The following is a 12,948-nucleotide window of genomic DNA, read 5'->3' as shown; positions in this document are numbered from 1 at the left end:
TACCTGGGTGAAACCTTCAGGGGAAGTGGGTCATTCTCTTCTCCTGTTATACCGCCCAGCCTTCCTTTTACTTCCTTTGACTGTGACCCTGTATAAGGCAGTGAGGAGAGCTGAAGTGGAGAGATTTCAGCGGCTGGGTTAGTTCGAAAGGGTCAAGGCAGGTGTGGGCATCTGTGCCCTCTGCAGGCTTTCCTGTGATAGGCTGAAGTTGCTGGGGAAGAGATGTCTCAAGGGGAGGATGATCAGGGCTGTCAGGGCTGTAGAGGCAATGGCCTGTGATGGAGAGAGGGGCTGAACGTGTTGGGCATCCTTGGTGTGTTGTGGGTCATTTCTACCTCCTTCTCCTGGGTATGGGAAATCCCACGTGGCCTTTCCCCACTTTGATTATGGAGACTGGGTACTTTAGGCATGCCAAGTGGGTTCAGGCCATGAGAAAAGAGAGGTGGTGGTGGCCAGTCAGAGGGTGTGGCCAGGCAAATGGGTGGAAGGTGGTGGGGATGTTTGGCCTTAGGTTGAGCAGGAGGATCTGATACTAGCCTGGGATCCAGATGTGAACAGCCAGCCTGCATCCTGCTCCTGCACATTTGCTAGGGTAGGGATAGTGACCCTGCTCTTAGGCTTGAGTGGGCTAGTTCTATTTCTTGGCTATCGGCCCAGTTCCGTCTTCCTGAAGCCAGGTAATGGTGATCAGCAGCAATGCTGGTGGTCCCCGCAATGTTCATCAGGGGAATCTGAAGTTTTGAAGTGGTGGGACTTTTCCATGTGATTACTTACTGTGAATTGAAATTTATAGGCATATGTAAGAAAATCTGCTTTTTCTAGAGTAATTTCACCTGGAAGTGACAGTTGGGTTAAGTCTGCAGTCAGGATCTGCATCCCACCAACGGTAACTCATGGTCTGTCACACTAGCCCTGGCACCCACTACCTTACTGGCATTTCACCAGGGCCAGCATACAGTCTGTTACTTCTGTTGGCTGGAGCTTTCCAAGCACTTGGGATGAACAACTGCGGCAAACCCAAGTCCCCATGCAGAATCTTTGCAAGGATAGTCTCTGTCCTTAACACACCCCATGTCCAGGGATGGCCATGTTAACCGGCAGTTGGTTCCTAAGCACAGAGGTTGGGGGGGCATTTGGGAAGAGTCAGGCTAAGGGCTGCTCACTCTCTGAGATCCAAGTTCTCTTTAGTCTGGGAGTTCTGTGATTGAACCTTTCAGAGCTGGGGCTCTGAGGTTTGCTTTGGGCTCCCCTGGGGGATGGGGAGAGCAGAAGTAGCTCTCAGGGCTGCCTTTTCAAGGATAGCTGAGTCAGTGGGAACTGCAGGTGTGACCTTGGGTGACACCTATGGGTCTTACAGTCACACCAGCTTAGTTGTGCAGCCTGGGAGCCGGCTCTGCCCTGCTCTGGCTCCGCCCTGCTCTGGCTCCGCCCTGCTCTGGCTCCGCCCTGCTCTGGCTCCGCCCTGCTCTGGCTCCGCCCTGCTCTGGCTCCGCCCTGCTCTGGCTCCGCCCTGCTCTGGCTCTCTGCACAGCACTTGGAAGGCTGAGGCAGGAGGAATTCCTTGAGGCTAAGGGGGGGGGGGGCATAAGAGTGAAACTTTTGTCTTAAACAAGAGCAGCAACAACAAAGAACTGGCCCGGCACCTCCGGGGACCCTCCTTTCCTGGGGAAGCTGTCACACAGCTGGTGTATGGGATATGGTATAGAGGCTGTTCTGCCCGACTCTGGGGTCCCAATGTCCCCTTTTACTGTAGCTACCTCTCCCCTCCCCACCACACACACACACACACACACACACACACACACACACACCGCCTTTTACCTGGGAATCAGGTGTTCTTCTCCAGGCCTATTTATTGGTTCTTTCAAATGGCAGGGCCTTATTATATAGCACAGATTGTCCTCGAACTCAGGATCCTCCTGTCTCTGCCTATGTTGGGATTAAAGGTGTCAGCTACCATGCCGAGCCACCTACTCCCTTTTTAGTATAATGGTGGTTCTGGGGATTGAATCTAGAACTTTGAGCATGCTAGGCTGCTCAACTGAACTACAGATTTAGCCCTGTTTATTGTAAAACATATACTCCTGTATTCTGAGGCTCTTTAGATAGGGTAGCTCTTGGGGGTAGCCTGAGGGTGGTTACAAGGCTTTTTCTTTTTTCTTTTTTCTTTTTTTTTTTTTTTGGTTTTTTGAGACAGGGTTTCTCTGTGTAGCCCTGGCTGTCCTGGAACTCACTCTGTAGACCAGGTTGGCCTCGAACTCAGAAATCCACCTGCCTCTGCCTCCCAAGTGCTGGGATTAAAGGCGTGCACCACCACTGCCCAGCCAGCTTTTTCTTGAGACCCAGTCTTAGGTCAGTTTTACCCTTAAAGCAGGGGCCCAGAGACTGGGTGAGTTGTGGGGGAGACTACCATGACAGTCCTGGGGTAGGTTGCTTTCTGTTACCTATGTATGTATGTATGTATGAATACATGTATGTATGTGTGTATATGTACTTATTTATATTGTTTATATGTATGCGTGCCTATAGAGGCCAGAAAGGCTGTGGTTCCCTGGGGATATAGTTACAGGTAGTTTTGAGTCCTATAGAAGAACTGGAAAGACTCTTAATGATTTAGCTGTCTCTTCAGCCTCCCCCTGCCCCCCCAACACACACACTTTTTTAATTGAGACGGGGTCTCATGTAGCATGCAGCCCAGGCTGACACTGAATTTGCTATGTGGTTGAGGATGTTCTTGAGCTTACCCAAATGCCGCTGCTCCTGTGTTGCCACCATGCCCATCTCCTCATCTTTTTCTTGCTTGTTTTTTGAGACAAGAGTCTTCCTGTGTAGCCCAGGCTGGCCTCAATTCCCACTCATCTGGTATCAGCCTGCTCAGTGCTGAAACTACAGGTGCATGCCATCATGTCCTTTCTGTCTCATTTTGCCCCTAAACCCGTGGCATTAACTACTTCCTCCAGGGCATCCATTTCACAGGGTCTCCAGGCTCCGGAGGAGGTGTTCAGGGCGACTCCAGGACTGAGGAGCATGTGTGGCTTTGTCCGGCTCTGAATCCCTGTCTCTTTCCAGATGCCCATCAACTCCCCTTTTGGGGGCTGGGAGAAAGGAAGCATCCTGTGCTGAAGCAGGAAAGCTGGACCTCTCTCCCTACCCTAAACTCTAATCTGTGAGCTAAGAATGTACCAAGGGAACAAAGGACAAGACAGGCAGCATTCACTCCACAGATGGGACACTGGATCAGCCACTTCTTGGGACGGTTCTGTTTTATCTTGTCCTACTCCATGGAGGGAGATCACGCAGTATAAAGACCTGAGGCTCTTTATACAGAGACCTCATCTGTCAAGTGGGAGAGACCTGGGCCCTCTCCCACGGCTCACACTCCCAGGTCCTGTGAGGGATGTGAACCCTGGGAGAGGGTGGGCTGGGGCCCTGGGCTTTTGGGCCCTGAATGAAGGGCTTGATGAAGTGGGAAGGGGATGCTTTGCCTCCAAGCCTCCTGCAGCGGCCAACAGGGAACTCATTCCCAGCTGTCTGACCTTTCTGTTGGGAGAGGAAGCTGAGGCCCTAGAAGGGGCAGGGATGTGTTCCTTTAGGGAGCTGAGGCAGGACAGACAGATGGGGTAAATTGGGTAGGGCTGGACAGGCTTCAGCTGTTTCCAGCTGCTACAGATGTGTTTCCCTTCGGGGCTGCTCTGCAGCCCATTTTCCCTGGGGATAAAGACTGGGGCCAACTCATGGCAAAAGAGTTAGACCTGCCACCTCCTTGACCTCAGACTCCCACTTCAGTGAGATGAGAGGTGTCAGAGGCCTTTTTTTTATTTCCCCAAACCCAGGGTATATGTTCCCTTGACTCTAGCCTGGAACAGGTCACCCTGGGAGGGCCCCTCAGGAAGAGGCCAGGGCTGTGGCTTTGGGTGGGGCTGGAGGCCTCTGCTGAGAGCTCAGCATCTGGAAGCCATCAGGCCTTGGGCAGGAGGGGGAGTTGCAGGGGAGGGCTGAGGGGGGGCATCCCTCCTTCAGGCCACACACAGGCCCACCCCCTTGGGAGCAGTGGCATTGGGCCCTTCCACTGCTGGCTGCTTTCTCCCTCACCCCACTGGCTAGCTGCTACTTCAGCACACAGTTACATCGTCCATAGCATGTTGGGCGCCTCAGGTCTTTATACGGCGTGATCTCCCTCCATGGAGTAGGTCAGGATAGAACAGAACTGTCCGGAGAAGTGGCTGATCCAGCGTTCCATCTGTGGAGTGAATGCTGCCTGTCTTGTCCTTTGTACATACACTCTTAGCTCACAGTGGCTGGGATGGGGGCTGGAGGCTTCTGGCTGGAGACAACTGTGGCAGTGGGCAGGCAGGAGCAGGTTATCTCCTCAGAACTCTAGTGACAACGTATGAGCTACTGAAAGAGGTGGGCCAGATAGACACATCGAGGACCTTCCAAGTGTCCTGAGAACAGTTTCTGGTTGCTGCCTGGGGTCCTCTTGTGTTAGAATCATAGGGATTAGCCATGCAGGTTTCTGGGCCTTCCCAGCCTGGCTAGGCAGATATTAGGACAGCAGGTGAGGCCTGCACAGCTGTGAACCCCTGTGTGTTGATACCCTGACATTGCTAAGAATCTCTTCTAAAAGACAGAAGTCAGGGAAGGCATGGGTTCTAAGCAGACGGCATCCACGGACAGCTCCTTCAGTCCCCTGGGCATCCCAGGACACAGCCCTAGGGCTTCCTTGGGGGTGATTTCCCAGAGTACAGGCCTCTAACAGGGAAGGGATGCTGGTTACATCCAGTTCCCTCTGGTGATCAACTATGAGTTCAGGGACCTTCTGGGGGTAAAGTTTGGAGGACATCTATCCCGAATATACTCCTGTTCTCCCCGGCAGCCTAGCTAACATTCCACTGACCCCTGAGACCCAGAGGGACCAGGAAAGGCGGATCCGACGGGAGATTGCCAATAGCAACGAGCGGAGGCGCATGCAGAGTATCAACGCGGGCTTCCAGTCCCTCAAGACCCTCATTCCCCACACAGACGGAGAGAAGCTCAGCAAGGTGGGCAGGAGCAGGGAGGGCTTCCTGGAGGAGGTGTCGTGCTCTCTCGAGGAGAGGACCATCAGCCTGATTCTTTTCCTCTTGCCCTCAGGCAGCCATTCTCCAGCAGACCGCAGAATACATCTTCTCTCTTGAGCAGGAGAAGACTAGACTCCTGCAGCAGAACACGCAGCTCAAGCGCTTTATCCAGGTACCGGATGGGGAATCCTCTCAGCAGTACCTTGCCTTCCTCTTGTGTGGGCATTACCTAAACCATTAGCTTGGGATGCATGTATGGCTATCAGTCTTATCTTGCCCACGGAACCTGCCTACTTCCTGCCTAGGCCTGTTTCTTCATCCGTGAAGTATAGTAGAGCGGGCTCTGGAGGAAGCAGGTTCTAGAAAGTAAGGCCATTCTTCCGTGCCTGGCATTTGGTTATTTGGTGGATTTGCAGAATGGGTTCTCCAATATGAGTCCACTTGTATTGGGTAGCTTTGGAGGGCTTTCCACAGAGCCCTGTGACTGCTGGATGTGTTATGGGTATGTCGGCTCACTCACCAACCTCTTGTGGTCCGCAGGAACTGAGTGGCTCATCTCCGAAGCGGCGAAGGGCAGAAGACAAGGATGAGGGCATTGGCTCACCTGACATCTGGGAGGATGAGAAGGCTGAGGACCTTAGGAGAGAGATGATCGAGCTGCGGCAACAGCTGGACAAGGAGCGCTCTGTGCGGATGATGCTGGAAGAGCAGGTGAGGCAGCGCCCTCTGCTGGCCAGTGTGATGCTCAGGCGCAGAGTATGGATTCTGGGGTCTGTTCCTCCCTTCAGCAGGTATTCACCAGAGTGTCTGCTCTAGGTGCTGGAGAGATAGATGGTTTAGTGGCTCAGAACACTTGTTGCTCTTGCAGAGGATCAGAGTTTAGTTCAGTTTCCAGCATCCACATGGTGGCAGACAGCCATGCACAGCCCCAATTCCAGGGAATCGGACGCCATCTTCTACTTCTGACTTCCACAGGCACCGGACAAGCACACAGTGTGGATTCATCCAGGCAGGACACTCAGATACGCACGTGCGCATGCGCCCTAGGAGTAGGCGCTTTGCTCTCCAGTGACTCTATTTACACAGGACTAAATATTAGTCCACATTTCGCTCTTCCACCTCCCTTCCTTCCTTCCTCCTTCCTTCCTTCCTTCCTTCCTTCCTTCTCCCTTCCCTCTCCTCCCCTTCCCTTCTCTCCCCTGCCCCCTCCTCCCCTTTCTTTCTCTCCCCTCCCCTTCGCCGCCCTCTCCCCTCCCTTTCTCGCCTCCCCTTCCCTTCTCTTCTTTCTTTCTTTCTTTCTTTCTTTCTTTCTTTCTTTCTTTCTTTCTTTCTTTCTTGAGTAGGTTTCTCTGTGTAGCCTTGACTGTCCTGGAACTTGCTTTATAGACCAAGCTGGCCTCAAAGTCAGAGATCTGCCTTCCTCTGCCTCCTGAGTGCTGGGATTAAAAGGCGTGTGCCACCACACTTAAGCAACAGTTCTTTATTAAAGGTGTAAAAATACAACCGAGGGCTGGGGTGTTGGGTTCAGTCACTGAGTGCTTAACATGTAAGTTCTGGGCTCAGCTCCAAGCATGCTCACACACAGAGATGCAGCTGAAATAAGACCCCATAGGAGCTATGGCACCAGGAAGGGTTTGACCCAGTTCCCCAGGGCGTGCTTCATGGCTTCTATAAGGAAACAGTTAGTCAGACAAGAAAGGAAACGGGTTTCTTTATATTGGAAACCATAGTGACAAAAGTTTAGAGGTGAAGTGGGGAGATCCTTCGGTCTGCCCTGTAGGGGGCGCTCTCTGTGAGGGTTCAGATTGCTCTGTGGTGTTAGTGAATGAATGGCCTTTGCAGCTGGTAGAGCAGGTGTGGCCTTGCCCCACCTCTTAGTGCTGTGCTGTCCCACCACCTGCAGGTACGCTCCCTCGAGGCCCACATGTACCCGGAAAAACTCAAGGTGATTGCCCAGCAGGTGCAGCTGCAGCAGCAGCAGGAGCAGGTGCGGCTGCTGCACCAGGAGAAGCTGGAGCGGGAACAACAGCACCTACGGACCCAGGTGAGCAGGAGACTCCAGGAGGGGCCCCACAGGCTGTTGCGGGGAATCTCAGAATCGGTAGGAGGGTCTCAGACTACGTAGGTGCAACACAACCGTATGGGCATGCTGCGTTTTAGGTGTCTTGAGAGCATTGGAACATAGACCAGAATCTTTACGGCAGTCCTTTGAAGCTTGAGCTGTTTAATGTTTTATTGCTGTGGAAAATAAGGTAGAGAAAGGTCAGGTAATCTGCTCTGGAGCAGGAATTTGAACCCTCTCTGTCTTAACCCAGAACTATGCTCCTCTTCTTCTCCTCCTCCTCTTCTTCTCCTCCTCCTCCTCTTCTTCTCCTCCTCCTCTTCTTCTTCTCCTCCTCTTTCTCTCTTCCTCCTCTTCATCTTTTTCCTTTCTTCCCTTCTTCCTTCTCTTCCTCTTCCTCTACTTCTACTACTTCTCCTCCTTTTCCTCTTCCTCCTTCTTCTTCTTTTTTTTTCTTTCTTTTTTTTTTTGGTGGTGCTGACTGAGCCCAGGGCATGTCTGACAAGCATTCTACCACTGAGTACATCCCAGCCCCACACTCTGTACTGTTTTCTGTTTTTTTCTTTGTTTGTTTTTCTGAGTCAGGATCTTACTATTTAGACTAGGCTACCCTTGAATTCACAGAAATCTGCATCTGCCTCTGGAGTGCTGGGGTTAAAGGCGGGTGCCACCATACACAGCCAGAGTGTCTACTCTTGAACAGTCATCTATTAGGTCCTAACATGCATCCTGAGCTGCAAGCAAAGGGACCAGAGGATCGGGAATGCACTGAAGCCCTTCCTTTCATTCCTAGTGTTCGAGGGGTTGTGAATTGGTTGGTCCTCTCTACTTGTCAGCTTTTTTATTAGTGTAGCAAGCACCTAAAATAGGCAGGTTATAAAGAGAAAAGGGGAATTTGACTCGAATTTCGAAGGCTTCAGATTGGACCCATGGTGAGATGATTTAGGAACAAAACCACTCACCTCTTGGCTCGGAGACTAAAGAGAAGAAAGGAGACAAAAGCTGGAGTCTTAGTCCTCTTGAGATGGACCCACTCACCTGGAGAACTTCTACCTGGCCCCATTATTATAATTACAATTATTATTATTTTTGGTTTTCTTTTTTTCGAGACAGGGTTTCTCTGTGCACCCCTGGCTGTCCTGGAACTCACTCTGTAGACCAGGCTGGCCTCAAACTCACAGAAATCTGCCTGCCTTTGTCGGCCAAGTGCTGGGACTAACGGTGTGCGCTCCACTGCCTGGCACTAGACTCCATTATTTTTTGTCGTAAGCGAGGGCCTTGCTATGTATCCCATGTGGGCCTTGAACTTGTCCTCATCGTGCTCGGCCTCTTGACAGCCATGGTTACAGCTGTGTACCACCACACTCAGCATAGGCTCCACTGACTGCTCTTCCAGAGGTCCTGAGTTCAATTCCTAGCAACCACATGGTGGCTCACAACCATCTACAGTGGGGTCTGATGCCCCTTCTGGTGTGTCTGAAGAGAGCAATGGTGTACTTTCATACATAAAACAAATAGATAAATCATTAAAAAAAAAAAAAAAAAGAAATTAAAAAAAAAAAAGAAAAGGTTTCTGTCTTCTAATACTGCCATACTGGAGACCCAGCCTTTGGGGGTGGGCATTTAAAATCTAAACTAGCAGATACTCCATGAGTAAGGGAGTTTGGTGGGCTGGAACCTGTGGGGAAAGCTGAGGACTTGTGTCTTGCAGCTCCTGCCTCCTCCAGCCCCCACCCACCACCCCACAGTGATCGTGCCTGCGCCTGCCCCGCCTTCCTCTCACCACATCAATGTTGTCACCATGGGTCCCTCCTCAGTCATCAACTCTGTCTCTACATCCCGGCAAAATCTGGACACCATCGTGCAGGTATGTGGGCTCAGGGAAGGGTGGCTTGTGGGAATTGACTCTTGAGGACATGCTTTTTCCTGGAGACCAGGAAACAGGGTGTGGACCAAGTGCAAGATGGAGCTTGTGTAGGAGGAGAAGGTCACCTTCCCTGTGCCTGACTTAAAAAGACACTCCCTTTTAAAAATGACACTTGGTGTGTGTGTATGTATGTGTGTGTGTCTGTCTGTCTGTCTGTCTGTACCATGGAACACATTGGTGACCAGAGGACAGCTTGGCAGAATGAGTTCTCTATCATGTTGGACTCGAAGGGTCAGAAGGCTTGTAAACTCAGGTTTATAAGGCCTGGCAGCCAGTGCCGTCACCTACTGAACCAAGCTGCTGGGCCTGGGGAGCTCTGTTCTCAGAGATTCCTGGTGATTGGTCTTAGTTGAACTTGTGAGCTGGTCTAGAACTTTTTCTTACCTTCATGGTTCTTTTCCTTTTTTGTATCTATTGGGATGTATATGCAGGTGATACGTGCAGGGTTGTGTGCGTGTGTACATGTGTAGGTGCACACGCAGGTGGAAGCCAGATGTCAGCTTTGGAGTATTGCTCCTTAGGAGCTGCCCACTAGGGGTTTTTTCCCCTTTTAATTATAATGACACCATTTTTGCCTTGCCTTCCTCTAAACTCTCATATACCCCTCCTTGCTTTCTTTCAAACTATGGCTTCTTTTTCATTAATTGTTACATATATACATTATATGTGTGTGTGTGTGTATGTATATATATATGTATGTATGTATATGTGTATATCTATATATCTATCTCTGTATACATATTCTTAAGTACGTAAATACACCTTGTTCAGTCTGTAGAATGTTACTTGCATGTACGTTTCAGGGCTGACCATTTGGTATTGGATAACCACTTGGTGCACTCTTCCCTGGGGACTGGGAAGACCATTTCTCCCCTCTTGGCGTTCCTTCATTGCCTGTAATTCTTTGTGTAGGACTGAGGCCTCTCCTAGTCTCTGTCTTGTCCACTTTGGCCTGTTTAATGGTGGCATCTTATGTTTGGGCTGTCAAGTTGGTAAGACTTGATGAATGGAGTTTCTAACATGCCTAGGGGACATAACTTCACAGCACACTCCCTGATTCTCTGGCTCGTACAGTCTTTGTGTCTCCTCTTCTGCAGTGCTCCCCAGCCGTAGATACGGGACTTTACTGCAGACACAGGCTTTGAGCCGGGCTTCAGAGCTCTGCATTTTGATTGATTGTAGTTTTTTGTCACAGTCTCTGTCTTTTGCAGAGAAATTTCCTTGATGAGGGGGTGAGGGGTGAGAGACTACAGTTAATGGGCTAGATGCTGAAGAAAGATGCCCACTATGTCTTATTTACTTGTTTGAGAAAGGATATACATACATATGTGTATATATATATACACACATATATACAAATATCTCTATATTATGCATGGGAAATGTCTACTATGTTTTTGTGAATAAGTGTCTATATATATATATATATATAAATATAAATATATATATATATATAATACATATATACATACACATATACATACACACACACACACACATATATGTATATGTTCTCATTGTGAAGGGTAACATTATTGACCCCCAAAATGTCTTTGTTGTTGGTTTTAGTTTCTGTATTTATTTTATAATTTTGAGATCACTGTGTCCAAGGAGAAGTTACTATATTTTGTTAAGAAAGTGGGGCTGGGAAGCCAAAGAACCAAGAGGCAGGAACCCCTCACTGAAACCTGTTGCTCACCAATTAGGATAGGCTGGCTGGCCGGCCACTGAACCCGAGGGGTCTTTCTGACTCTACCTGGAAAGCCCTTACCTCAGGTAACAGGTTCATACTACTCTGACTGACTTTACTGGGGGCTGGGGACTGAACCCAAGCCCTTGAGCAAGAAAGGAAAAAGACAAAAAATTATCAGGTCCCAGAACTCTCATTGCACGTATGCCCAGCAAATTGGGTAATACAGCAGATAGCAAAGGCCTTTACTAAGTTAGTAGACGTCACGGTATATAAGCATATGAACCCCGTGCTCATCTCGAGCTTTGGTTTTCTGGATGCTAGGTCCTTCGTCTTAACGGAAGGGTCTTCTCTTTCTAAGCTCACCCTATCCCCTCCGCTTTGCTTTGTTTAGTTTATTTCTGAACTGTCCTGGCGTGTGTGTTTTTTGGGCAGAAAGCAGCTGGCCTAGTTTCGCTAGCTCAGTCTCCTTGATGGACTGTCCTTTCTGTGCAGGCCATCCAGCACATTGAGGGAACCCAGGACAAACAGGAGCTGGAAGAGGAACAGAGGCGAGCAGTTATCGTGAAGTCCGTCCGCAGCTGCCCAGAGGCCCACACCTCTGATACCGCCTCGGACTCCGAAGCCTCGGACAGCGACGCCATGGACCAGAGCCGGGAAGAGCCTTTGGGGGACGGGGAGCTTCCCTGACCACCCCCAGCCCTCCTCTCCCTCCTGGGGGCTAGAGGGGGCCGGGGCAACAACAGGGAGAAAACATGGGTGAATGAGAAATTTTTACAAAATTATGATGTCATTTGGGTCTCTTTTATGACCTCCTTTTCAATACTGTAAGACGACCTTTGATCGAAGCCACCAGAGCCCGGGTCCCGGGGTTGTGGTGGTACAGCATGCGTGGGCGCATTGCGTGGGCGCATCGGGACTCCAGGGCTGGGCCTCGGCCCTGGGGCCGGGGAAGCTGACACTGAGGTGCCTGGCCTCTCTCGCCAAAAAGCGTTTTTATTTTTGTTTCGTTTTGTTTTTGTTTTTTCCTTCCATTTAAACGTGTTTTTAAGAACAGGGAAAAATCAAACAAAACCCCAAGGCATTGCTCCTCCCCAGAGCCAGCCCGAGGCTGTCGGTCTTCACCCCTTCCCTATATTGGGTTGTCTTTTTCTCTTTTAAGCACTTACATGGGTTGGGGGTCAGGCTGGGTTGGGGCTTTCTGGGGACCTGGAACCCCGGAATCGGGAATCGGGGATCGACATTGCTTCTCGGTTGGGGTTTGCTGCTGCCATTGTCCCCTCCCCCTCCCCACCTCAGTACCAGAATTGGCCACTCTCCTCCTCCACCTTCCCTTTCCAGGGTTCCTGTCATTGACCCCAAAAATGTCTTTGTCTCTCTTTTTGTTTTGTTTGTTGTTGGTTTTATATTGGTTTTGGTTTCTGTATTTTTTTAATTTTAATTTTTCTTTTTTTCTTTTTTACAATTTTGAGGTCTTTGTGTCCAAGGAGAAGCTATTATATTTTGTTAAGAAAATGGGGGTAGGGAACAAAATACCAATAGGCCATTGTGCCTTTGTAAAGAAACAAAATAAAATTTGTACTTTGTTTTTTAGTTGCTGTATTTATTGAGGGTGTACTGTACTGGGATCCTGCCTGGCTTGGGCTGGTTGGCCTAGATTAAAGGGTGTTTTTTTGGACTTCCAAATCCAGAGAGGACTGTGCATACAGTGGCACTCCTGAATTGTGAGTGGAGTTGCAATGAGATTGAGGTCCTCACAGCCCCTGGGCTTCCCTGGAAGGTTCTTCAACAGTGGTGTGTGTGCTGGGGCAGAAGGGAGTGCCTCCAATTTCTGTTTGAAGCCACCACGGGAGGGAAGGAACAAGCATGCCACATTTTCTAGCTCCTAGAGAAAACACAGAAACTTCCAGGTCCTGGTAGACTGGAAGCCTTGCTACTTCCTTGTGTGACCCTGTGTTCCTTTTCCCCCCAGGTTACAAATCCCCCTAGAAATCTGTGAGCTGTACCAACAACCCAGGGTGTTATGAGTAACTGACCTTCCTGGGTGTTCCTTACAGAGCAGTAGACAGTTGAGTGCCCCTCCATGCAAATCCCCGTTTTATATGGTTCTTGGCACACACAGCTGAATTAACTCTGATCTGGCTTTAGAGCAGTGCCCAGTGGTTAAGTTGCACTCCCGGTTAAAACCGACTCCCAGAAAGTGCTTATG

At 49.9% G+C, this 12,948-nt stretch overlaps 1 protein-coding gene across 5 annotated transcripts in view; it reads left to right on the top strand.

Annotated features, from left to right (window-relative positions):
• Tfap4 (transcription factor AP-4) overlaps positions 1–12,332 on the top strand; it is a 44,272-nt gene extending 31,940 nt beyond the window's left edge. For 4 of the 5 annotated variants that reach the window (XM_034505248.2, XM_034505247.2, XM_076937309.1 and 1 more), the window contains exons 2-7: positions 4,877–5,042; positions 5,134–5,232; positions 5,601–5,771; positions 6,964–7,104; positions 8,834–8,989; positions 11,235–12,332. In XM_034505248.2, the coding sequence (XP_034361139.1) occupies positions 4,968–5,042; positions 5,134–5,232; positions 5,601–5,771; positions 6,964–7,104; positions 8,834–8,989; positions 11,235–11,429 (837 nt within the window). In that variant the 5' untranslated portion in view covers positions 4,877–4,967 and the 3' untranslated portion in view covers positions 11,430–12,332. Of the gene's footprint in view, positions 1–2,211; positions 2,426–4,876; positions 5,043–5,133; positions 5,233–5,600; positions 5,772–6,963; positions 7,105–8,833; positions 8,990–11,234 lie in introns of those variants that run through there. The other variant, XM_076937308.1, reaches the window with a different exon arrangement.
• The last annotated feature ends 616 nt before the right edge of the window (positions 12,333–12,948 follow it).

Source organism: Arvicanthis niloticus, chromosome 6, assembly GCF_011762505.2.
Source record: "Arvicanthis niloticus isolate mArvNil1 chromosome 6, mArvNil1.pat.X, whole genome shotgun sequence".
In the NCBI taxonomy this organism is placed as follows: domain Eukaryota; kingdom Metazoa; phylum Chordata; class Mammalia; order Rodentia; family Muridae; genus Arvicanthis; species Arvicanthis niloticus.
Note: the sequence above shows the minus strand (reverse complement) of the source record. Positions and strands in the feature narration are given on the sequence as shown.